At 41.0% G+C, this 27,641-nt stretch overlaps 1 protein-coding gene across 3 annotated transcripts in view; it reads right to left on the bottom strand.

Moving 5' to 3' along the window:
* The window catches only part of adam12b (ADAM metallopeptidase domain 12b), an 88,707-nt gene that overhangs the window by 12,326 nt on the left and 48,740 nt on the right, over positions 1 to 27,641 (bottom strand). Inside the window, exons 12-21 of one of the 3 annotated variants that reach the window (XM_085182296.1) lie at positions 16,285 to 16,462; positions 11,363 to 11,452; positions 9,052 to 9,247; positions 8,819 to 8,927; positions 8,176 to 8,374; positions 6,073 to 6,150; positions 4,151 to 4,259; positions 3,618 to 3,804; positions 2,782 to 2,890; positions 80 to 334 (exon numbers count right to left, since the gene is read on the bottom strand). In XM_085182296.1, coding sequence (XP_085038422.1) covers positions 80 to 334; positions 2,782 to 2,890; positions 3,618 to 3,804; positions 4,151 to 4,259; positions 6,073 to 6,150; positions 8,176 to 8,374; positions 8,819 to 8,927; positions 9,052 to 9,247; positions 11,363 to 11,452; positions 16,285 to 16,462 — 1,510 coding nt within the window. Of the gene's footprint in view, positions 1 to 79; positions 520 to 863; positions 2,891 to 3,617; positions 3,805 to 4,150; positions 4,260 to 6,072; positions 6,151 to 8,175; positions 8,375 to 8,818; positions 8,928 to 9,051; positions 9,248 to 11,362; positions 11,453 to 16,284; positions 16,463 to 27,641 lie in introns of those variants that run through there. The other 2 variants (XM_085182297.1, XR_014877511.1) reach the window with 2 other exon arrangements.

Below are 27,641 nucleotides of genomic sequence, written 5' to 3'. Positions count from 1 at the left end.
CTGTGCTGTGAAAAAAGGGTCTGTCAGTGTTTAAATAAATAAAAGCATTTATCAACGGTTTGTTTTTTTCCACACTAACCTGGTCCACTCTGTACGACGACTGATGGCGTGGCAGGCTGAGAAAAGGTTGCACCCTAGGCGGCGGGGAGCCGGACGCGTGCGTCGGCAGGACTTTGTAGTGTGCCGGCAGAGGAGGCAGGGTGGGCTGCCCCACACTGAGAGACACCGGCATGGGCTGACTGATGTGGAGGGGCTGGTAGAGGGGCAGCCTGCGCAGGCTGTGAGAGTGGAAGTTGTGCGGTGGGAGAAGAGGCTCTGCACTCAGGAGAGATGGCTGAAAAGAGATCGCACATGTTATTTCCAGTAATACGTAAATTGTAGTGAGCTGTGACACGTAGCATACATAATAAAATGATCCTGAAACAAAAACTTAGAAATCAAACTGATTTTAACTAAATTAAACTTTACCTGCTTTTTTAAATATAACATATCAACATGTGAAAAATCTCATCTGACAGGCTTTTAAATGGTAAATGGTAAATGGCCTGTATTTGTATAGCACTTTTACTAGTCCCTAAGGACCCCAAAGCGCTTTACACAACCAGTCATCCACCCATTCACACACACATACACACACTGGTGATGGCAAGCTACATTATAGCCACAGCCACCCTGGGGCGCACTGACAGAGGCGAGGCTGCCGGACACTGGCGCCACCGGGCCCTCTGACCACCACCAGTAGGCAACGGGTGAAGTGTCTTGCCCAAGGACACAACGACCGAGACTGTCCAAGCCGGGCTCGAACCAACAACCTTCCGATTACAAGGCGAACTCCCAACTCTTGAGCCACGATCGCCCCATACCCCATACCTTCCACTCTCCCTTACCAAGATTATTTTCTAAACCCCTGCAATTTAGTCTTGTTGGTGCCAAAATAATTAGAATGTGTGAACCGCAGACAGGCATTTTGATGATTAATTTTCTCTTATTAAGCAAAATGTTACAAATATTTCAGCTGCAGCTTCTGAACTGTGAGGACATTTCCATCCATCCATCGCCGTTCTTGGGTCAGCTGAGAAACGTAACCTCATTTCCTCCCACTTCTACGACACGCTGAAATGACCTCACCTAGGAGCCACTTCGGATGAATCCAGATCCTCGCACCAGCTTAACTGCCTCCTTTTGATAAACATTATGTGTTGAAAATCTCAAGCAGCAACTGAAAGTATTTAGGAATGGTTGCCACATGCTGTATCTGGGTCAGGTTTGTATGTTAATTCTGGATCCACTTGGACTCATTAGCGAGTCTCAGTGCACACAGAACATCATCAAAATACATTTCTGAGGTTACACAAAGACTACAAAATGTCTCACACACTTTGGATTAAGTCTTACTACCCTCTGGCCCCGGTTGGTTTCACAGATCCTAAATTAAAGGTCCCATATTACACCCCTTATTAACCAGTGAATTCAGGTCTCACATGTCCCTAAAAGGTGTCTTTCAAGTTTCAGCTTAAAATACCACACAGATTGTTCAGTGTGCCACTGCCGCGTACCCATTTGTTTAAAGTCTGCTCCAAAAGGACTGTTTGAAGCACTGATCTGTTGCTGGCCAATAGCTGATGGTTTGACGGTTATTTTCACTATATTCTGAAGCTTTCAAACCCTTTCAGACATGAAAATAATCAAACACACAATCTGCACAATGAAGTCATTAGGTGCAGCCTAATTTTGTCTAATGGTTCTAAAAGCTGAAGCCTGTGATATTAGGGTGAAACTGAGGTAACGTAAAAGTAAAACCCAACTTTAGTCATAAAGTCTCATTAGCGTCAGAAAGCTGATGTCAGAATCAGCCATAAAACTGGAAAACAATATTATTAGATGTGATGTTGTGAAATTGTAAAAGTCTGACAACATGTCCTGACCAGCTGTTCACCCTCCGCTGCAGAAAAAACGAAAATAAAAAACCCCCCAATAACACCAAAAATGGCCATGAAGGATTTGGCTGCTGGACAGCACACATGCACATTCACATAAAGAGAAAATGCAGATGTGTTCAAAGACATCTGACTGACATCTGGACTTCTGACAACTGGCTGAAGTAATCAGAATAACGAGAACAGACAGACAGATCGACCTCACTCAGTTAATATATTTAATATGACAATTTTTGCACATTTTTTGCAGATACTGGTGAGTGCAAACACAAACCAGATCCACATACCCACGATAAATAAATGCATGTGCCTTTATTCTGGCACACAAACACAAGTGATAGGCAATCTCCTTCTGTGCTTATCGTTTCCAACAAACAAATCAAAGCCTATTTTCTTCCTCTGCCGGAATCAATCACCTCTGCTTCATTCTCAGAGCGAAACAAACAAACAAACAACTATTAAAGAGGCTCAAATAACAACATTACAATCTCTTACAGTTAGTGTAATCTTTCAATTAAAGTTTCTCCGCACCCTTTCAACAACGACACTGTAATTAATACTGCTTCGAGTGAGAGATAGAGTGAGGCCGAATCGATTAGCCGGCATGCCATCATCTTGTTTTGTCAACGAGCATGGAAGCGTTACGGCTCTACGCCGAGGCCTGACTGCATGTTAGTGAAGTGCTCTAAGAAAATGTCATCATTACAAAAGAAACCAAACGGTCTGTGACAGAAATGAGCACGCACACCCTCATATAGAGGAATTTTACGGTTGTATGAAGACACGGTGTAGGCCGACACGCATAAAGAAAGCTGTCTGACAGACACATTATGGAGACACTGACCTTAAAAATGTTAGCCCCGGAGGGTTTGGGGGGAGGCTTGCGCTGCGGTGTGGGTCTGTACATGGACTCGCTTCTGATGGGGCTGGTTGGCCTGGTAGCTTCCACGGATCTATGAGCACAGCGTAAACAGTTTTTTTAATTTAGACATTTATATTTATTTTTCACTACATGCCTCCTGCTATGGTATGATATAGGGAAGGTATAGCACATTAGAAATGAAGCCTTTTCTTGTTTCTCAGTGCAGAAATATTACCCATATCAATAAAAAAGAGCGAAAAATGATAGTTGTCTGCCTATTTATACTTCCACACTCCTGCTACCACTGCTGTATTTGTATCTAACAGTGCGATCACACCCCTGATGAAGCAGATCAACTTAGAAAATCACAGTTTCAAGTTTGTAAATCTGTTACTCATTTGCTTTTAGCTCTGCTGGTGCTTTAAAAAACTCCTGAGGGAAATATCAGCCTTGACAGCAGTGAAATGATTTATGACGTTCACCAGCTTTCACTGACTGCGTTTGTTTGAGGTTTGGTGACAAATATGTGGCATGGTGGGTAAACTGTCCAGAAAAAAGATCGGTGGCTAAGTTCAAATATATGCACATTAGGTTAATTGAGGATTGCGTATTGGCTGTAGGTGTGACTGTGAGTGTGAATAGTCTGTCTCTCTGTTTAACCCTGAGATGGGACAGACTCCTTGCCCACATGACCCTGAATTATATAAGCAGTTACGAAAATTGTCAACTATGTATATTTTGTGTACAAGTTTCCCATAAATAAACTTTTTTTTTATGAAATTTTCTTCTTCTTACGGGTTTTCAGAGGGAAATGTTACCTGAGTTTCTCCAAGGTGCTCTTCTTATTGGTGAAGAGGAAGCGCAGCAGAGTCTTCCTCTTCAGAAAGATGATTACGGTGGCTACCAGTAGGCTCACCAGGGTGCCCAGGATTGCCACAGTAATCAGCACGCTGTCAGCTGATGCCATATATGACAACACGCACATTAATACACACACACGCACATCTACAGCACGGAACAATGACAGGACATAACGTAAAGACCGTTACAGCTTGGCCATGGCCAGCAGTTCACACAGTTCACATTTCTCTGCTCATTTCTGCTTCTCACTCTATTCCTTCTTTTTTTTTTTTTTAATATAAACTGTTTACAGTATAATATATTACAGGGTCGAAAGGGAGTTGTGTTGCACTAGGAAAATTACACTTTAGTCCAAACCACGCATTAATCCAGAACTGACTCTGCAAGAAAGAGACGTATAAGGAGCTTTGTGTTCCTGCTTATTTCTGAGTTAGTGTTGTTGTTTGTCTGCCTAGATGAGTGACGATAGAACTTAAACTGTCCACACTACCTGCAGCTCTCATTGGCCCGCTGTCAATGCTCCCACCGAAGCCGGCTGTCTCGCAGAACGGCGGGGCCCAGTGTGCTTCACAGTGGCAGTTCTTCTTGTTGTTGCAAACCTGTAAACAAGGTACTTTTAGTGTGTATTAGATGCAATATTGACTATTTCTTTTGTCTCCGGCATCAAATAGTATCAAAAGGCCTTAGATCTAACAGCAAAATAACAAGGTGCAAACTAAATTGGTCATAAACCATTAAATAAAGCAATCCAACAGAGCACTGACTGTGCTTGTGTGTGTACACTTATAATAGATAAAGCATGTGGAAGGGAGAGACTGTCCCCTAAAGCCTCGAGTTTCCAGTGCAGAAGTTTGATCCAGGAGGATTCCCTGGTGAAATAACGCAGTCCAGCTGTCAGGTGGATAGAAGAGGAGACAAATAGAGAGGGAGCTGAGCAGCTGTAGGGGATTAACATAGCACAGACGTACAGTCCAGAGACTTCCCTGCCTCCAGGCCATGGACACTCCTTTGCATCAACTGATAGGGTTAAGAGGCACTTGGGGGGTTGAGAGGGAGTTATGGATTGAGCGAGATTTATATTTGTGCGAAGGGAAACGTTACCATAATGCGTCATGAATAAAAACTGAAGCAGATGTGTGAAAGATCTGCGAAATCTAAGTAGGCATCAAATTCTTTAAAACTCTGTGGGGCTGAAGATGGAGGCTCAAAAGCAGCTATAGAGAAATGGATTACATCTCCTATATGTGCACATGTAAAAGCCATAAATAACTTTTAAAAGTCTAAGACCATCTATGTGCTTGAAATAGTAATTAGATAGAACCACAATCAGCTACTCTGGTGCACACAGACACACATTTTGATCCGATTATTTATAGAAAACGTGGCATTGATCTGTGTTTAAAAGGTGCAGAAAAAAAGCCCCCAAAGTGCTTTTTACCTGCCAAATAAGTAACAAAAATAGATTCCAGCATCAATACAGCGCATGCATTGTGAGATAAAGCAAGAGGACTTGCAGGCAAGCTCCTAAGGTAAATTCAGAGCATTGCTACTTTCCCAGTCAGGTCTCGTACTGTGCGAGGTGTTTGACAAAATGGTAGGCAAATTATTCTTGGCAGATATTTCTGCAGGAGGGGAGATGCAGCTCTACTTCGCACAGTGGGAAAATAATTTTCTCAAATTCCCCCACAAAGTCATTTTTAATGTGATTATTTTTGAGCCAATCAACACGCGGCTACAATATTTTGTTTGTTGCTGTTATTTTCCATTTACAAGCTAATTTGTTTCACAGACATTTAGCAAATTATAAGAGGATAAAAAAAAAAAATCTCAGAATCATAGCTTTGATTTCTTGTTGCACAAAATCTCGGTGCTTTACGATGCCGTAATTGAGTTGGTGTCTGTAAATTCATCTCGCCTGCGGTGAATGTTTGATTCACAGAACTAAACAACAAACTAAATAAATCATAAAAGCACCCTTTGCTGAATTATTAATAAGAGAAAAGGGTGATCATTTTAGAGCAGTGCGAGCTGCTTTTATGCTGCAAAAAAATGACTATTGTGTGCAGGTGGACACCCTGACATGCTGCACTGGCTCTTCTCCCTTTGTGTAGTAAAAAAGATGATGGACAACAATTTAAGTAGTCCCTAAATGATGCTGTAAAAGTGATTGATTTAACCTCGGTGGAACAATGAAGATTGATTGTACGTAATAGGAGAAGCTCCCATAAGTCAAAGGCTGTATCATAAATACGTTGTTGCTCTGCTGTTGTTTGCAATTACGGGGTATATGTAGTTGTTCCAAATGCAACTGAATAGATAAATATGGAGTTCTCACAGGCTTTTGACACTGTTTCAAAGGCTACGGTGTATAATTTAACACTAAAATTTGAGCTAATAGGTACTTGCACTCACCCCACGTCCACTGCACTTTCCCGAGCACTCATGCACACCAAAGACGCTGACATTCTGGCATTGCCGATTCAGGCACACCTATAAAGAGAAAAGCACCATTAAATATTTCAGGAGGTGGTGAATTCAAGAGCCCATGAAGATGAGCAGAAATACTAAGAATAAGAAGAAGGATTTATACTTCTGCAGAACAGCTGGAAAATATCTTATTTATGGACATCATAAAGGAGCATCATTGATGCCTGCTGCTAACTCAAACAGAAGAGTGCAGCTGCCCTGTGAATTTTTATCAAACGGTCTTGAAGTTGAAATTAACATGATCAATTAAAACCACAAATGCTGCATATAAATGTCATGATTAGGCTAACATCTGAAGAGACGCCTGTGGGAGATTTACAGCGAAATAAGCAATTTCCCACTCAGGTGGAAGTGCTGAATGCCGCTCAGGTAGCTGCAATGCGGTGCGGGGCTGAAGAGGCAAAAATCACAATAAGCTTTCTATTCTTTAGATCAAATGAAAACATCAGAATGTAAAAAAGACGGTTGCTTTTATGTAGAAAATAAGGCCCGCATTAGGCAAGCAGCTCTCATCTTATTCAACTGCTATTGCTGTGCAGGCTGTGAGCTGCTAACTTAATACCCTGATTGGCATGGAAATACAAATCCTTTTTTCAGAGAACAAAGGCACATGACAAACAGCCACCTCCAGGCCATCAAAGTTTCCAGGGCGCTAAGTCATGACTTGGGAGACTGTAGCCAGGAGACAAACTAAACTGGCTGACGTCCATTTTGCACACACAGCTCAATGGGGTAGGTACAAAGGCACCAAGTCCCCGGAGGCAACTGAAAAAGCACACTTGTAGACCCTATTATTTAGTTCCACTGCTTGTAAGAGAAACACCGCTATTTGAAACACTTTTTATACGCAACCTTATGCAATACAGTAAATGTCTCCTGTGTTAAGAACTACTGTGTGAAACCTGGTTATTATCTTTTGTGACACAGCCCTCACACGTTTAGCCAGGTTTCAATCACAAATGACTTTCACAAGTCCAAATCCACAGCTCTGGGGGGATTTGGTAAATGCAATCATCTAAAAATGCCTGAGAACTCCCGAGCAGGCATCAAAAATATCTGCAAGGATTTAATGCTCAATGACCTATTCTGACTTGCAGGAGCTACACCAATCAAGTCAAGTGATAACTCCAACACCTACTATGTCCATAAAAATAATTTCAAATCATGCATACTGGCCTTAAACCCCTCCCAAAACCTGATATGACTCGAGGATCAAAAGGCATGAAAAAGGCATCGTTCTGGGGTCCAATGAAGAGTCCATGTGGTCCCAGCATGTCACTCAAAGCATTTGCTGCCAGGATCTTGGTGCCAGAAACCATGGGCCAAGCCCAGCATTTGTGACCCTGCCCCAATTGTCAAAGCTGTTTTGGCAATATGGAAACAGATCTACTCAATAATAGGCAGGTGGGTTTAATGTCCTGGCTGATCAGTGTGTGCTCCCTCAACCGATTATCATCAAATCAGCAAATGTTGTAGATTGAAGAGGCAGTTAGGTCGGTAAGTTATCCACTCGAAAGCTATTAACCTCCTACTTGGCAGGAGTAGGGACTGATGTCAGTGATGTGGTGAGAGAAGTTTGGAGAGGAACAAAAAGACAGAGAAAAGTTGAGAGACACACCTAATAAAACTAAGAGCTCAAAAAAGTCTTATTCAGCCCTAAGCAAGATGTGCAAAAGCGCATCAGTGGATTCACACAGTTAGCTTTATTGGCCATTTTCTATAGGAAGTGAAAACCTTGCTGTACGGTCTGGTACTCCTCAAGGGAATGCAACTTCAGGTTCCTACACTTGCGAGCCTTTTAGCATCTCTAGAGAATATGAATTAAACTGCATCCTGTTGTTATAGGACAAGAAACAACAAGCTAACCGATACTGTAGTTAATGAAAAAAAAACACAGAACAATATTATAAAATTCTGCTAGATACTGGGGTATAATGTTGAGCAGTACTCGATTCATTACATTAAATCATGAATATAAATAAAGTTTTAACGGTTGAATTAAAGGCCTTTACATTACTGATCACTCACCATGTTGTCTCCGCACTTTGTGCCAGCCAGCACCAGTCCAGGGTCAGGCATGTCATCGCCCAGGTAAACATGTGTTCCTCGACACAGAATACGTCCTCCTTCTTGCAGAGGGATGTTAGTTTCAATGGAAACGGCATTTGTTCCGATCACTGGGCGGTTGGCTCCACCCTGGCACTGGATTTTACCACACTTTGCATCACTGCATAGAGCACATACACATACAGAAACACACACACATAGTACAACTTAAAAAAAAAGCCATAATGCTGCTCTGTCAATCACAGTTGAAGATAAGTAACTGCAGAGGAGGATGAAAGAGTGCTGAAGGGGCCTGCAGTGATTCAGTCCTCCGGTCATCAAAGCAATTACATCAATTAATAAAAAGCTTGATTACAGAATTTACCAGAAGGGAGAAGATCTTAAGAACAATTAGCTGACGAAAATAGAATAAATTGATTCATGAATACTTTCTTAATTAGCTGCTATCTTTCTGGAATTACATTATTCAGCCATGCAAACTTTAGATTGAAGATCACGTCACAGCATAATGATGATTGCCAGTGACACTACGTGAGCTAATTAGCTTTGTTTTCCACAGTAATTTCTCTTTACCTTTACCACATCAGTGCAGCCGCAGCCTTACCTTGCATCACATTTGGCAAAGGAGCCTTTGGAGTCCTTCCCGCAGTTCCCGTAAGGATCGCCTGCAGAGTTGACTCTCTCAAAGCAGATCCCAGGGGCGGGCTTTGCTCCTTTGTACAGAGACAAACAAGAAACCACCCCCCAAAATGTAATCATGAAAATGAAACAATGTTCTACCTTAGAAAAGCAAAGATTATGCATAAATTTCCAGGTGGCAAGCATCCACTGATTTACCTGCTCCCCACAGAGTGATGCATTGCTGCTCGTGAGTCTGGCAGATGCCATTGTAGCAGTAGCCGTCAACGATGTGGCAGGCATGTCCATCATGTAGATAAACGTTGGCTGGGCAGTGAGGGCTGGCACCAGTACAGAACTCTGGCAGGTCACATGAGTTACTGGTTTCCCGGCAAAGGGTGCCAGCAGGTTTGAGCTGTGAATATATAGAGTGCTGTACATTAGACCCCCTTTTACAGTAGATACAAAAAATCAACACTGGCTCATTGAACAGCAGCTTTATTTAACTCTTTTTTGCTTTTGGGCTTTGTAAATGTTCCGCATAGCTATGGAAGTGGTGGACACGAGGGCATTTCAATCTATGAAGCTATGCCACCCTGCATCAATAAAGGGTTTTAAAGGTGATATTTGCAGGTTAAGGCTTAATTAATGAAAGACGTGACCATAAACCCTGGCTTTTCTCTTGTGGATCTGCCAAACGCAAGATAATCTCTAAAAGGAATTTAAAGAAGATTTGAGGTCGACTCCAGTTTAATTTGTTTTTGCTCCCATCTATTGTGTTGCGAGTTTCTGTTTTGTGCTGCACTCAAAAGTTTTATCAAGTGTTGGAAATATTGGGATGATCACTGTTATTACTGGTTGAAAACATCAAAGCTTTTGGATGCTGAAATAAAACCAGTAAGATTGTTTAACAGTTTAAAAGTGTCTGGAAGGGCTTAAATCTGAAAATGAAATGAAAAACTACAAGGTCATATACATGCCCAAAAATAGCTTCTAATATAATACTGTGCAAGAGTCGTGATTAGCCCCTTATTTCCTTTATATATTACCAGGTAAATGGGAAATTGGTAAAACAATTTAAACATGGGAAAACATAGGAAAGCTTTCTTGTAATATCTTCAAGTAGTCTTCAGGTTTCTTGTAGGACATTCAAAGCTTTTCTTTGGATGTTATGTTCTGGGTCAGGATGATCCCACACTCCTTCAATAACGTTGAGGTCTAGGCTCTGGGGAGACCAATCTATGACTGATAGTGTTATTTTGCTTACCCAGGTATGTTTTTACTCCATTGGCAGTGTGTTTGGGATCATTATCATGCTGGCAGGTGAAGCCATTTCCAACCAAACACTTTCAAGATGGTGATGCATGGTGGTTCACAGTCTGACGATACTTTTCTGTGCTAATTATTGCATCAATTTTAACAAGATCTCCAACACCACAACTAAAATGTGAAATGCAGTCCAAACCCTGACAGAGCCTCTCCTGACCGACTCCATCCATACTGATGAGGAGTTAAACTAAAAATTTGAATCAAACTTGGATCTCTCAATGACTTTAGTTGCCTCTGATTTCCAGTTCTTCTGTAATCTGGTCGACCCCAGCCTTTTCTCCATGTTTCTGTTCCTGAAGAATGGCTTCTTAACAGCCACCCTTTCACTGAGACCATTTCTAATGAGTCTTTTGGTGAACAGTAGATGGATCTGAGTTATCTTTGGCATTTGTGATTGATTTAAGTAAGGAAATAGGAGCACATTGGGTTTTTTGTGACAGGCTGCTGGTAACAAAGTGACTAAAGTTATTTGGTTAAGCTGTCTGTTATGTGCAGACACAACACTAATTCACCCTTTGGGTTGGTAACTTTTTATGCTTGTAATAATTCAGAGGTCAGTGTTAAGTGGCTTAACAAACAACAACAACCACAAACATTCCTCTGAAAGCAATTAAGTTAAAGAAAGGACTGAAAATAAAATAAAAAGCAGCCGAGGTTTGACGAAAAACTTTGAAACACTTTTGGAAAGTAGCTCTAGATTATTGTACAGTACTGTACTTATGCAGCAAAAACAAAACATGAAGCTGTATCTTGTGAATAACACTTTGCAGTACTTATATCTTAAGATGTATAATCCCGCAAGGCCATCATTGGCTCTCTAAATGCAATCCTTCGAATACATTTTCAACAAGTACTTTTTTTGAAAAGAGAAGACCAAAGATAACATAAAATGATTTCCATGGCAAACAAAAACCATGAATATTTAAGACGAAGCAAATCTTCTATCCAACGTGAACTTGAATTCAACTGAAACCTTCCTATTGATGTAAGATATACAAATTTGGAATAAAATCACAAGTCTGTAACCATACATAACCTTCTGCCGAGAATTAAGAGTTTTAGAAAGTTTTTGTAAAAAGTGAAGCTCTGAAAAGGTTTTACAGAATTTATTTGGCTGTTAGGAACGAATGAGTGCATGTAAATTAAAAAAACAGTTGAAGGACAAAGTGAAAAAGACCAAGAACTGCATGAAATCTCTTACTCTGCAGCCTTCACAGCACTGTCCGTGGGCACACACAGCATCTTCCTTCAGGGTGCATGTGGTGGCATTGCAGCACGGGTTCATGCATTCCTGGAGGAAAAGAAAACAAAATAGTTAACAACATGCGGACCTGATCACTTCCCTGAAGATCCACTGCTGGCTGCTCCCTGTCAGATAAAGACTTCCAGGTCAGGGGAGATGTCCGGAGATTCCTACCCTGACCTGCAGACCCTCGAAGGGACACATATAAACTCAGGCTCATATGTTTTGGATTTGGCAAATTCTTTAGACATTTAGAGTAGTGAAAAAAAAAAAGAAAAAAAAAAGGAAAGGAGCGTGTTTAATGCAATACGCCCCCTCAAAAAAACAGAAGACAAGCAAGAGATAGAAATCAGGTGAAGCTCTTAAGAGGGCGTGTGTTAAAACCTCCGCTGAGATTTGATGCAGATAACAGAAACGCGTTTCGGAGTTGACTATTAGGGCATCGTGGCCAGAAGCAGAAACGGGATTTGAAGATTGTAGACACTTTACCACAATGACAAGATCAGCTTGCAGAAAATGAGCCGATAGAGCATGTGTCAGGAGGAGCTGGATGGGGAGTAACGCCGTAACAAAAATCCCCAGTGAGGCGTTTATCTGTCGATGTTTATCTTTTATTGAATCCCAAAACACATCAGCTTTGTGCAAGCAGTGCTAGAAAGCACACTATTTCACAAAAACAAACAACATAGCTGTTTAGCCTGTGGGGCCCTAAGGTAATGACAAGATGTGTTGAAGGTGGAAGATGGAGGCAGGCGAGTTGTTGGATGTCTAATTTTCAGTGTATGTGAGGTTTTATGATTATGGCTGTTTACCTCTCGGCTCTGATGTAGGCCTTTTTTTTTTAAGAGGGAAGAAGAAAGTTGCTTTCATCTCTTGGACTAAGTGGGTCGGCAGATCTAACAAGCACAAGCCCGTGTGCTGACATCACGGAGGTTACAAAGAGGTAAACTGGCAGAGATGGAACTACCGAATGGAAAATTTATGGTTAGTTTGTTGGTGGTCAAACATAACGACTTCACCGAAATACAATATGCTGCCATCTAAATGATGGAGAACACAGTAATAACAGCACTTATCGAACAAACGCAATGTTGAGTCAGTCGAAGTTCAGCGAGTTGAAAACAGGAAAAAAAAAGCAGTAATTTAATTGGAAAAAACATCAACCAGAAGACTGTCCTGGCGATTACATCATGTCAACTTCAGTAAAGACTATTTGAACTTTTCTGCTTAACATGTCAGTATTTTAAGCGTATTAGCCTAATGGCTCTATATTTGGATCTCTAGAGTAAACAGAGCTTGCGAAAAACAAGGTATAAAATCCACTAGGCAATAAATGTCATTTAAATCTATCAGATTACAGATTGTTATCAACAATTCATATCTCATTTTATAGCTGCAGTTGGTAAATGTTAATTAACCTGCCACAAAACTCTACACTGCTTCTGGCTTTTCTGCCAACTAAAGGTCAAAACTCACCTGAATGTTTGAATTTGAGTTGAAATTCTAATTATATGCAAATGTAACGGCAAAACATATAAGCTTATGCATAAGTTCCGTGACAAAAAGAAAAAAGCAAAACATCTATATTGACCCGTCAGCCTTGATTGCTGGGAATTTGGGCTGCCAGTCTATTCTTTACATCATTCCAGCCTTCCCACGCAGTCAAACTAAATTCTGTCGTCATCACTCTGGTCCAACTGTTTATTTCCTGTCTTGAGCCTTGTAAGCCTCCACCTCATCTCCAACTGCATCAAGTCTGCCACCACCAGCTTCTGCACTCTAGGGGTTTCTTACCCAATCGTGTAGGATGATCAGAGTTTAACTGCCAAACAGTTTACTACTCAAACTCTGTCCTTCAATAAATCACTCTGTCCAAATGATCTGTCCTTACTGAAATCCACACTGCTCAAAAAAATTAAAGGATCACTTTTTAATCAGAGTATAGCATTCAGTCAGTTAAACGTCTGGGATATTGATCTGTTGAGTTAAGTAGCAGAGGGGGTTATTAATCAATTTCAGCAGCTTTGGTGTTAATGAAATTACCACAGGTTGATTTTTTTAAGCTAATTTTGGATTTGCATTTGTCACCGCTGGTAACATTAGGATGGCACAGTAATATTAGATAAAATTATTAATCCCTCTGGTGGGTTCCTCCGGGAAATTTAGTAATGTGTCATTACTAGAAAGTTTGCTGTGTCTCTAACAGAGTCTCACGATCATGGAGGAGGCAATTACTCTAGGGAAGCTAGACAGGGCCGTAGAAAGTCTGTAACTCACGAGCAGCTCCTCCGTGAAAGGAGGAAGAGGAAAAGGATTGCCACAGCTCTACAAAATGACCTGCTGCAGGCTATTGTTGTGAGTTTTTCTGATCAAAAAAATCTGAAACAAACTTCATGAAGGTGGACTGAGGGCGTCATGTCCTTTAGTGGGTCATGTGCTCACTGCCTAGCAGCATGGAGCCTTACTGACATTTGCCAGAGAATCCCAGAATTGGTAGGTCCACCACTGTTGTCCTTTTCACAGATAAGAGCAGGCTTACCATGAGCACCTGCGACAGACGTGAAAAGGTCTGGAGAAGCCGTGGGGAGCGTTATGCTGCCATCATTCAGCAAGACTGGTTTGTGACTTTCTGGGGAGGCACACCCATGGAGGGATCCACAGATTTCTATAAGCAATTTAATAAAGTTATAAAAGTACATAACGGGCATCAAGGTTGCGGAACTGCTAGCACCACCGCCTCACAACAGGAAGGTTAGCGAGGGGATCATGTCTACGTTGAGTTTGCGTGACCTCTCTGTGCCGGTCTTCTCTCCAGTTACTCTGGCATCCTCCCAGAGCCCAAAGTCATGCATGTTAGCTTAATTGGATGTAGATGTGAATGTGACCTGTACATGTACCCTCTCTCTTAAACTAAGTAAGTATTTTTTTTTTTTGTAAAGTGCCTTTCACAGAGAGGCAGTCACAAGGTAAATTAAAGTAGACTAAAATACATAAAAAACACAATAAAATACAGTAGAGTACAGTAAAGTGCCACTGACAGCAAAACAAGAACAGATTAAAGTGCAGAATAAAAGAAAAACAAGTTTGAAACTGCTTTTTAAATGAGTTATTTGTAGTAGGAGACTGTTTTCAAGTCTTGATGTCACAGACTGAAAGGCACCGCCCCCTCAGTTTCTGATTTTATGCGAGGAACAGCAAAAACAATTCTGAGCCTGCGTTCGGCGCTGGGATCAACAGTCTGGAGCCTGTCCAGTTAATGCTCTTTATCCGAGTACAAGAATTTTAAATTTATGAATCCTAAATGCTACTGGGAGTAATGTGAGCTTGCTTATTAGAACATGTTAGCAGTCTGGCAACGACATTTCGTACAGCTTGAACATGTGAAAGAGATCGTTTATCTAAGCTGGACTAACTCATACATCATTTTCTCCAGTTAAGCCGAGGAGAGCATCGTCACAATTTATAAGGGAATTCCTTAAGTGAAAGAAACAGGAATGAAACAGATTTTACACGGAAGTCGAAGACCAGAGAGGAATCAAATATTACGCTAAGATTTTGCAGCAAAAGGAAGCGAGTGTTTTTTTAGGATATAACTTGGAAGAGGCTATAATCACGGTGTCAGTCTGATTGGAGTTTAAAACAAGCTAATTGTTGGAGAGCCATATTAAAAGCTGGGGTAGACTCCAGCACTTATGCAATCCTGAATTTGATTAACAGTTTAGAAATTGATGACTGAGAAGTACATCATTAAATATGGGGCAATAATATGTGCAGGATGTAGATATGATAGTTCATTTATAAGGAAAGTGCCAAGCATTTAGTGGTTCCAGCTTCTCAAGATGACTTTCTGCACTGTACAAAGATAATTAATGGACTTAGCAAATGCCTCTGAAGGGCATTTGTCACTATTTTCATTGTATATTGAGCAGGAATTTCAAGTGATATATTCCTCACTATATTTCCTGTGATTTCCAAGCAGCTGGTTTGGCTACAACAGTGTTACCTGCTGCCCACATGCGATTTTCACTTCCCTTAACAGGGTAGGGTATCCTGCCGTGCACATGAGAAAGAAACAATGTGTGCACGGATGCGTGCATCAGACTTTAGCTGGTACAGCCAAAGAAAATGTGTTTCAGCCTCAACCTGATTTGTTTGTTTCCTTTGTCACACTGTTATACAGTGGTTTGATTAATGGGCCTTCAGCAGGGATATGGCATCACCCGAGCGGCCTGTCAGAGCCTCGCTCCACACATGTGGGAAATCAAGAGAAGGTGTGATGTAAATAAAACACTTACACAGGAAGCCTTGGGTGGCTTGCTGGTTTTTGGGTTGGTATGTTTTTTTCCAGCTTACTAGATTTCTCTGCTTTTAAGTCATAAAAACACATTTCAGGGTCAAGAGAAAGTTTAACTTGGAAGTTTGTTGTGGTTTGTTTTAGGGGTCTGAGTGCGTGGCTGAGACTTTCAGTGGTCGTGGACGATTGCTTATAGGACAGTAACATTGTTTCCATTAAGCACAGTTTGCAAGGGAAATGTCAAGTAAGACAAGTGCACAAAAGTTGTTTTGTTTTTTTGCATTATTCATTCACAACCAGTCATTTCTTACATTTGGGAATAAACATATTGATTTGAAGACATTGTTTACTATAAGCAGAGAATATTTTGGGAGGTTTTTGGGCATCTTGGAGAAAGGGATACTCTTTTATTTTTCTGAATTTCGATTCTCCAAACTCACCAAGGGGAAGATTGACTGAAAACATTTGCTTTCTATGCATTTTCACATTTAGCTTTACATGCCCTGTTCAGTGGTAACCACGCAGGTGGAGATTGATTCACTCCAATGGTGCAGGTGTGGTTGAATGCCTTTTGCGTTGACCTTACCTCTGGCTCCCCGCAGTCACACTCTTCTCCCTCCTCCACATAGCCATTGCCGCATTTTTGGCCTCCGTAAAGCACCTTGACCTCGGGCATGTTGTACAAACACATTCCCACGCCTTTCTCCAGACTGGCGGCAAGGTCCTTCTTACTGCATGTGCTGAACACGGTTGGAAAGGGATACCTGCAACAAGAATGTAGGAAGAAGGCTGAACAAAATGAAAGAATGGAGAGCATTAATACAAATTCCACAAAGATAAAACTCCTTGATGTGTGCCTTTAACAAAAAATATGTCAAGAAAAGTGAACTCAATCACTCTACTGGGCAAAAAACACAAAGTATTCACTGCAGCCTTTGTTCAATCTGCTCACTCGAGAGGTCTTTTCACACAAATTTAATGGTCTACTGGTATTATATGAACTCCATCTCGATGGATTTTCTATCCTACATGATACATAAATGGTCCTTGAGATGTCCAATATAAACATTTTCTCTGGCAGCTACATTTTCAAGAGTCATATCCTGGTTAGAGAGGGACACTTTAAGCAACTGATTGGATGGAAGAGGTGTGGTGTGCTGGGATGTGGAGGATTTGTGTCTGAGCATGTGCGCATGTGAAACCTTTATGAAATACCAAGCCCGAAACCATATCATTTCTACCGCATTAATTTCATTCCCTAGTATCACTTACCTGAAGTGCTGACTAACGTCTAATTTAGCGAGGAAAGAAATGGAATTTCTTATAGAAAGGAAGAAAGTGTTATGACTTTAAAGATGAAACTGCGTGATATGCCAATAACAGCTGTGAAGCCCGGGGAAACGGCCCCTCCTGTTGGAGTGAGTTCCTGCGACTCCACAAACCAAAGAGATAAATAGGGCATGGAAGGAGGTGAGGGACTGACACTGAAAAAAAAAGAAAATAAATAAAATGCAGAAAAGTAGGACAGAGGAAAGGATTCGTGCACAGTGTTGCCACCAAAGGAGAGTGGACAAATAGTGGAAAAAAACTAGAGGGAGATCAGGAATAAATAAATCGTGGACTAGATAGAAATATGGTAAAAATCTTGCTGTTTGGACAGGAGTAGGGACAGAGATTTGGTCACGAGTGGCAAAAAGCCTGCAAAGAGGCAGCAACCAACCATGAAGACGCAAATAAAGTGACATAAAACATCTAAACAGATCCCAAATGGCTAAAAAAGAAAAAGGCAGGGAATGACTAAAACGGGACAAATCAGTTCAAAATGACCCTCAGGATTTGCAAAACAATAAAAAATAGACATTTTTATCATTTTATATGTCCTGTGTCAAGTTTGGACTCTCAGTTAAGGCTTGAATAGTAAACATGCTAACAGAATAAAACACAACCCAGAGGATATATTGCATTACAACCCAGCATACAATAGCAACATAACCGAGACTCCAGCTACATTCTTCATGCCAGCAAACAAACAGGAACAGCATCACAAAAACACTCAGAGAAAGGCAGGCTTTGGGGTGTAAAATGGATATCTCAGAGCTCACACAGCTCATCGAGGGACACACTCGAGCTTCAAAAAAAAAAAAAAAAAGAGGACGAGAGGAGGATATGGGGTGGCAGGGAGCGATGGCTAGCGGAGAGGATTGGCAGACGTGGCACGGAGAAAAGGAGCTGGCATTGGATGCTTGAAAAGCTTGACATCAGAAAGAAACATGTCACACACGTACTTATGCAGCGATAGACTGACTGGGGTCTTCAAACGCAACGGGGTGTGGAGGCTGTCTGCAAAGCTTGAGGCTTGACAGGGCAGATTTGTGAAAATTCAACATTACACAGAATATGTTTGTGGGGCCTGGCAGTGGACAGAGGTGGGGGGTAGGGATGTGTGATGCTTTGCCTTTGCCTAAGGGGGATTTGGCTGTTGCAACTGCATGGATATTTCACTGTTGTTAGTTGACTATAGTGAAGCTCCTCCTGAGGGGGCTTGAGATAAGGGTGGAGGCATTCAATGGAAATGGACTCTGCGTATATATATATACACACACACACACACACACACACACACACATATACATATATATATATATATATATATATATATATATATATACACACACACACAGTGGGGCAAAAAAGTATTTAGTCAGCCACCGATTGTGCAAGTTCCCCCACTTAAAATGATGACAGAGGTCAGTAATTTGCACCAGAGGTACAGTTGAAGTGTACCTCTGGTGCAAATTACATACTGATTAATTATCAGCTGATTGGCTTTTCTGTCGCGAGTCCGTCTCTCTTCTTTGTTTATCGCCCACTTCGCGCCAGAAAGAGGAAACCAGCGGCTGAACAACAGCAGCATGTTTAAGCTTGATAAGCTGTTGTTAGAATTTATTTAATATTACTTTGTACACCAGGATCTTTTTCTATGCGGCTGACGGCTGGTAACTGTGCAGGGGCGGATCTAGCAAAGTTCAGCCAGGGGGGCCGATAGGGCATTAACAGGGAAAAGGGGGGCACAAAGACATACTTTTCTTTCTTATTCTCATTTAAAATATCTAGCTTTTAATAAATAATTATCTGAATCTTACACCCAAAGTTTTAATCTGATGTAAAATGTATAGAAGTCCATTACTGTATATAGTAACTATTAAGTCTAATATACCCTAGTAAGCTATGGTACTTTTTCCTTTGGGAAGATACCATCTGTGCAGTCTGCAATTCTGTTGAAGAAAGATGTCGAATCTATTTAATTATTCTTGAAAAATAATTGATTTCTGTGCATTTTTTTAACTGCATCAAATTAAAGTTGATTACGTCGATTAAGCATCATGAGGTGGGGGGTGGTTCCCTATTTTTTTTTTTTTTGCTGGGAGTTTGCAACCCTATTAGTTAGGTTGTTTACTCTTTAAAATACCAGAATAGGGAGGCTGGAGTAGGTTTAAGTTTATTAGATTGATTAGTATTGCTGAACTATGAAATATTTTGGGTATAGTGTATTTTTTGCATACAGGTATAACAGAATAGCTTTAGTGTTTTTTTAAACATGAGTTTGGACTATACAAAATGCAGAAAGATGTTTAAAAAACAGTTTTATTGATTAAAAAACAGACTAGATTGGCTTCATATCGGTATCGGCCGATACATGCACATAAATCTTTCTGAAGAACACAGAAAATCAGTCAATCCTGGGTGAAGATGCCTCCACTACACTTACACTGTTCACCTTTGAATGTCGACTGCTTTCATTTCTGAGACACAAGAAGCCAATCAGCCTGTCTCTGTCCACCCTTGTCTGCTCACATAAGCCACTTGTTAGAGTCTTTTTACCGCCATAAGGTACTCAGAAAACAAGCTCTGCTGTCCTGTGTGTGGATAACCATGCATGAAATCAAGGACAGACAGGCTATGCAGTTCAAACCACACAGCACAGTGCAGACCAAGCCCCCTGTAAATAGCACAGTCTGCTTCTGATAACAGAACGCAGGCTTGCTTCAGGAAAGGAGACGGAGTGTACATGAGGTGTAAGGAGAGCCCGTTCTCAATAAATTGGCATTAATGGAAAAAGTTGGGACAGTTGTCAGCAGCATTTCCTCATGGAGGAAAATACAGCTTCTCTGGATCAAATTAGACCCACATGGAAAGTATTAGAAAAACCCAGAGGATAAATGTAATGTCAAGAAAATACGAGTGAGAACCAGCGTGTCTACAGCTATGCTTTGTCTGAGACAAAAGCTTGATCATTGATTATTCTCGTAACCGAAAACACACTTTATTATCCCTGAAGCCTAAAGCTTGTGTCTGCTATCATTACTAAAAAACACTGATTAGCCCTCCCACTGGTTAAATAATAAAATAGAATAAAAACTACACGTGAGCTAGAAAGAGAGCCTAATGTAATCTTATTGATGGGGGTTAGAATAAGTAGAATGACATTTAAGCCGCTTAAATGCAACTCTGTGCAAGATGCGCTCCGTCACTTATAAGCTTGACTATTTAAAGTAAAGGGCACCTCGAGCGGGCATAGTGGGAGCCAAGAAATTGCTCTAAATTATCTGCCTTTAAGTGATGTCTAACGTGGCCAATGATGTGTATCAACAGGGCTTTGATAATTGAGCTGTGACGCTAATCTGCAGCTGACATTCCTCCAGGTAACAGCTGCCCACTCCATCCTGGCAACAGATGCGGTGTCAACCCGACAGGGTGCCCAAGGATGCTGTGAGAATATCTCTGTCACCCACGGCCCGATGCGGCTCTTTATGACAATGAACAGAAACAACAAAGCGGCATCCTGTCCAGACGCAGATGAGCACGAATGCACAATCAAAGACAGAATCTGTAGCGATGCCTCTCAAGTGTTTCTGTGCCTCTGGGTGAATGTCTGCAACTTTCAACCAGAGAACGGAAATTAATTTATGTGAACAGGAAAAGAAAACATTAAATTACTGTTCACTGGGTATGTGATGCAGGCAAGAAGCAGAGAAAATGTTTCAGTGCAGTGGCTCGCTGGTGAACTTTATGTAAAACTCTTAAAAATGTGGTTTCAAATATATTATTTCTCTTCAGTGTTAAATAAACTACGCTACATAAGAAAAAATCTAAGATCAAGTTGAGAGGAAAAAAACATCCTTAGTGAAGTTTTTAAGGCTAAAATCTCTGCTGCACTTGCATTAAATTGTTTATTCCTCTATATATATATTTGTGCACCCTCATTGCATCTGCAGCTCTGTGTAAGGAGCACAGTAAAAAAAAAACAACTTCAATAATAAGAAATCAAACCGAGTAAGGTCAACAGAAGCATGCAAGTAGTTTTCTGTAAACCTACTCTGGGAATGGCTCCAATGAGCAGATCTTAGTTTGCAACAGATCCACATCAAACGTATGCATTATTACAGCTGAGACCACACGGCTGCTCCGCTGTCCAAGAAATTAGCCGAGCAGAGAGTGTAGGTTTCCCTGGACAATACTGGTTTAAAGCCCTGCACCCTCTCCAGGTGTAGTTTGCTGGGGTGGAACTAATTTGGCTGCTCATAAGAGTTATACAAAATCTAATTAGTCACATGCGTTCTGGCTGTCATTACTGTTTGAAAGGCAAATATGTCATTTGCAATGTGAATACCACACACTGTTAAAGATCCTAATCTCATCAGTGTTGTACAGCCTTATGAATCTTTGCTTCTGACTGAGGAAAATACATTTCACTGACAAGCAGTAGCAGTGTAGGGATGAAAACATCTAATATTTTTATTGTGGCAAAGCAGTTACGGTTAATCTAATAAAAATCTAATAACAACACGTATAATTTTCTGTCTCATGCTTCTTTTATTATAGGAGAGGATTTGTTTATTTCTCAACTTATAGCTTTTGATTTCAGAGCAGGTAGAAGGGTTAGAAATATGCCCCCCTGGTAATTTACTAACAGGAGTCTTTAGTTGTTGCCTGGGCTTAATTGCTGTTTGTTCAGATCTAATCTATGGATAAAGGCATGCCTGGGGTATCTTTGCAGACACACATCACTTTTGCTAGACCTCATCATGCTCTTCTACCTGACGTTTTGACACATTGGTGGTAGATTATGAGATTAGAAAAAATAGAAATAACACATATCCGTCTAGCAGCACTCCAAAGACACTAACAGCAGCATCTTATCTGTTCACAGCCTCGAGATTTGAATTCTAATTTTATCTTTTGCAATTTATTTAAAGTCTTCTGTTACAAGAGATTACTTTAAAATGAACATGAGGTGCAGTCTGGGATCTTCAGGTAGGTCAGGGATGTCAAACTCATTTTCCATCATGGGCCACATACAGTCCACTTTGATCTTAAGTAGGCTGAGAAGTTTAATGTATAAAGACGTTTAACTACACATTAAATCCTAATTCATAGAAGAATAAGAAATGCAGTTTCAACAGTGTATCTCAGTTTTTCTACATGCTAAAAATAAATCCACTTAACATGTGCAGTGACGAGGAGCTGATTGAGGTTTTAATTCTGATGAGAACTTACTAAATGCTGCACCTGATCTGTTCTGTCGCTTTCCATATTGATCTAACTAGCTAAACTCTCTAAAACATCAGCAATTACTTTGCTGATGCTGTATATCAACATTTTTTGAATAGCAAGCTGGATGGATTTTTTTTAGTAAAAAAATGTCTTTCATTACTTTATTCACTCAGGAGATTTTTCCACTTCTCTTCGAAACATTTTCTGAGCCCAGGTCAGAATAATAATTTATTTCCCAGTCCACTGCTTTTACTTGATTGTTATCAAGTTCGACTGAATGGCAGCCAGTATATTTGTGCTGACAGTACAGGTCTTTCAAGCATCCTGTCTTTTCTTTTCTTTTGATCCTCCACAGTCACTGCAAATCAGATATGACAAATTAGCAAGACGGTGCACAGTGCCAGGTGACTGCCATGGTCACACGTGTTACTCTACTCACTTAAAAGACTGGAACTAGCAAAGATCATCTTAGTAATCAAGGCCAAGCTAAGTAAAAGCCCGTTTTTGCAATCGGCCTTTTAACTCTCGCTCTTTCAGTGCAGGTAAACAAACTGTATATATAAACAAAGCATTGGAAGATTAGAAGGTAAAAAAAGTAGCAAATTAAGATTTTCCCGTTTCTCCAGGTGGTAACAGTTTATCTGCAGGCACTGTGAGCATGCTGTACATGAATAAAGCATGAATCTAGTGCAGAACTTCTTTACCCTTCCTTCCTCCACTCATCAGGGTTCAGTCACTCGGTACTTAGAGGACTTAATGATGTACGTGATCCAGTGATCTGCCTTATGCATAACATGAGTGACAGACCCACTTATCAAGTGAAACACTGGATTGACGTAAAGATGCAACACAGTGATTTAGTGTTGCATTTCTAAAAAGCCCGGGGAATAAACTTTCCCCCTTACTGTGTGGTCTAAGCCTGTTTGAAATGCAGGTTTTCATTTGTGAGAGAAATGTAGCAAAATCTATGGCTGGAAATCCAAAACAGCGACTCTTGATTACACTGGAAGATACGTCCAAGGATGGCTGATTTGCTGACTAAAGACAGCCTGCAGCAAAATTTAGAGCCGAATAATCCCAATGTGAATGCTGCTACGCTCCATGTCTACAAACCATCCAATCAGAACACAGCGTAAAACGACCAATTACAACGACAGACGACGCTGCTCAGCATAACGGATCATAAGCACCACGTTTTATATAAACCAAACAGATTCAAAACTCTTCACCACTTCCTTATTATTTCTAGCACAATTCGCCATGACATTCACCAGCGCACTATCTGGTAGCACAGTCTGACACAGATTTCATGAGACTGATCTTACAGAGTGTCAAACTCAATGAAAGTACAGAGAATTGTCAAAACTAAAGCAGCAAATTGACACGACAAATTGACATGTCAAATTTTTTTTAACCCGGTAAGGCTCAAGCTCCAAAATGACTAAAGCCTACTTTCCCAATAATGCAACTTAATAGCACAAAATTGGTGCTCCGAAATTAGCCAGGCCAAAGGATTCCTGGCGACCGCTGCACAGTGCATACCGATTAGATTTCTGTCGGACTTGAGCAATCAGGCTGGCTGATTTATACATGGCTGCAAAAAAGATATGATTGCTACTTTACATGAGAATTCCTAAAAAACTGAGTTTACTGATTGCATATAAAGCATTTTAAACTACCCTTTTATAATTAAAAGATTCCAAAATGGCACACAAGCTGATTATACGGTGTGAATGCTTGCCTGACTTCCAGTAAAACCTGCTGGAAACTTTTAACACAAAAAAATTGCTCACTTAAAAGGCAAGAAAAGGAGCAAAAATTGCAGCTTTTTTCATTCTGAGTTACAAAATGGTTCGACACTGTAGTGAGTTAAAGGTAGACCATCTTTAGTACATGAAGGAGCTTATTTTGGAATGTGGCGAGCGGATGATTCCTGCCTGATCATGTCAGAAGGTTGAGAGGATGAGGAAATGTCAGTCAGGTGCTGGACTTAGGAAGGTCTGTAGACGGAAGAGGCACTGGTTAAATGAAGGCTATGAAGGGCTCTACTGTTTATGGGGCCTTTGACTGACACTGGACTGTCTCTGCTGCTCTCCTAAACTGCATTGCAGACTGACATGCATCTAGCCCAGGCTAAACAGGAGAGACATGTTTGACCTTTTGGGAAATGTTAAGCTGCTACACCAGACAGAGCCTACTGTGATTAAAAATCCAGAAAACAAACAAAGCACAAGCCACACTTCCTACATTTACCCACTAGCACTCTTACCAGCTTTCTCTCTCTTTCTTCAGATTTTCTGTACTGTCCCACTTCACCCCAGTTTTGGACTCTTCTACTTATAAGAGAGTGACAAAAGTCACACAAGGTCCTTCGTACTATCTTGACAAAGCAGTCACCTCTTGGCCTCAAAATCCAGCCATAGTACCCCTGCTGTGCTTCATCAGACTACCCAGTTACACATATAGACACAGGAAAGTACTTCTGAGCTTTCTGTCCACGTTCATATGATGCAACTCTTGGCTCAATTTCTAAAGAAGACACTCCTGCTTCAAAACGTCCATGTAAAACTCTCCTCTCCTCAGCACCTCACAGTTTCACTTGTTAAGACACAAATCTCCCACGGCCAGTCTCTATGGCCACAAGCCCATCGCTGGTTTTCATGTTTACCCCAAATAATTCCTTCATTGTCATCTTTTTAATGTTTGTCTTTTGCTCTCACCTCAATCTCTTTTTGTGTTTCCCTTCTTGCTTTGCCACTGAGGGAGATAAAAGACGAATGAAACCGCAGCTCTCCTGCTCCACCCGTCTATCCATGCATAAAGCACCTCTCTGCGGATCTCTCTCTGTGTGCCCTGGCCCTGATTGCAGCTGGCAGCGTCACTGATAATCACGTCATTTAGATGCAGCCTGTCTTCTCCTCCATTAGCAAGTCTAACATGAGACTATCCCAAACACACAGTCAAACAGCCTACACTGCTTTACAATGATGTGCTTAACATTCTGGAGGCATATGAACCAAGGGTCAAAGGAGGCTGCTAATATTAAAAAACAAAACCAGATCTGTGATGAGGGAAATGAGATCTAGATTGGTTTGTGAAATTATTGGTTTTGTTAACAGGAAACTGAATTTGGGCTGATAGTTTAGGAAATTCAATTTAGGAGATAGCCGGCTAAGTCAAGCTTGAACTCATAATTTTTATATTCGAAGCAGGCTCGCAAACGCTGGCAAAATGTTTCCCATGACAAACTTCAGACTACGAGCAGAGACAGATGCTGCAGAACGGATACTGTCGGGACAGAAATGCTGTGTCGGCAACAGAGTTAATCACCCTTAATATTACATGCAAATTAATTGGAGTCTATATAGAAACCTTTTATGAGTTTGAAGCACTTATGCAGTTTTGGCTTTGGAAGGAGCAGAACATTAAGAACAATACTGATGATCCTAAACATTTCTAGCCAGCATGTGGAGAGCAACATTTATTTGGAGAAGGTAACAAGGCGACTCAACACGTCCTCTCCTTTTAGCTAAAGTTTGGTCTCCACCAAAAATAAAAGACTCTTGAGCTCTTTAGCTAATAGTTAGTTATTTACTTAGGCAATGAATTCACATTAAATTAGGCAGATAAGGTGAAAGCTGGTTAATTCAGGTTTTTTATAAAATCCTATAAAGAACACAATTTTTAACTTTTTAGAAAAATGTTGTCATTTATTTAAAGATGTATTTTGGGGTAATTTTTGCTGAACAGGACAGTGATGCAAAAAGGAAAGGAAGGGTAGAGAGCAGGGGAATAACATGCAGAGAACATCTCAGGGCCTCTGCGGTGTCCTTGTGGGATTTGGGCTGCCTACTCGACCCGGCAAACTAAAGCGGCACCCTGGGATGTCTTCTTTTAGAAGTCACATTTTAACCAAATCTCATCTTTCTTTTTGGCGGCTGAATAGATTTAGCCCAGACAATAAAATAAACTACTAAAAAAATTAAGTGAACACTTATGAGCTTGATCATCAGACATCAGTCTGTCCAGTTGGTAAACACACCCATTTAATCCAATGCTCTGGTGCAAATGAAAGTACCCCCAGACATACAAAGGAGCAGATATCAATCCTTCTCTGGCCTCCTCATGCAAGGGTCTGTCTCCTGGTGTCTCCTCCTAATGCGTAAGATTAGACTGGGAGACACAGCAAACCTTATTTCAGCAGGTATAGGTGCTGGACAACTTGTGCAACCTGAATGGGCTCCAGGTACTATCTTATGCTACGACTACTGACAAGGACACTACCAAAAATGCAAAACTAGAGAAAATCAGTCAGAAGAGATAAGGAGAAAACATGGTCTGCAAAACCATTTTCTTTCTGGGGTCTTGTTGCATGTCCAGCGCACCTGCTGTCACCTTCACTTACACCAGGGGTCAGCAATCTTTAAGACTCAAAGAGCCATTTGGACCCGGTTTCCACGCATAAGAAAACACTGGGAGCCGCAAATACTTTTTGACATCTAAAATGAAGATAACACTGTATATGTTGTTTTTTACCTTTATGCTTTGTGTGAACAACTAAGGTGTGTTACTTATGAAATCCATGAAGTGCTACAGAGAAAATTACATTTTATTTATGTAATTAACACATTTTGAACTCTTAAAGAAATATAACAAAAGGAAAGACACCCAGCTGAACTAAAATGATTCATGTAGCAAACAAAAACTGTTGTGAGCCGCCACCCTTATATCGCCTTTGGGCTTTTGGAGCCTTGACCTGACTTTTTAAAAATACTTGGAAAAAAAGCACTATGCTGCTAAAAAAATGAAAAATAGATATTTGCAAAATTCTGCCTAAATATGTATTTTACCTGGTTAATGTGTGTGGCGGGGCGTGGTCTGCAGCGCCGCTGCAGGGGAGGAGGACGCACCTGAGCGGCACCCGCAATCACGCCTTGCCGCCTTAACCTCTGTGCTATCTATGCTGTTGTGTTGGTGTGTGTTGGGCTGTGAGCTGAAAAGCTACAGCCGGCTGTATGCGTAAAAAGTGGTCAACCGTGTGTGAAAAGTGGTCAATAAAGAGATGCTGAAAAGCGTGTTCATGGAAACACCGTTGGGTCTGCCGTGATATGTTTACAATGGGACTTCTGCTCCTGAACCTCTGCGCACAGCGTCTGCAAATCGGGGCTGTACGAAGTCACTTTCATCTTTACGCAGGACTGTAAGCTGTCATCTGTGAGGCATGAGAGGTGTTTGTTTTTAACATAATTCACGGTGGAGCTGCTGACATAATGTGGATCCGAAGATCCATAATAGTAATGGTTGAAAGTCTCGATAAATGCACGGCGTTTCGGCGGGTACACTGGCTTCCGCGAGTGTGACGCTTATTTTGAGCAATGAAAAACTAAT

This window comes from Neolamprologus multifasciatus, chromosome 13, assembly GCF_963576455.1.
Source record: "Neolamprologus multifasciatus chromosome 13, fNeoMul1.2, whole genome shotgun sequence".
Taxonomy (NCBI): domain Eukaryota; kingdom Metazoa; phylum Chordata; class Actinopteri; order Cichliformes; family Cichlidae; genus Neolamprologus; species Neolamprologus multifasciatus.
The sequence above is the reverse complement of the archived record's forward strand: the minus strand, read 5'-3'. Positions and strand labels throughout refer to the sequence as shown.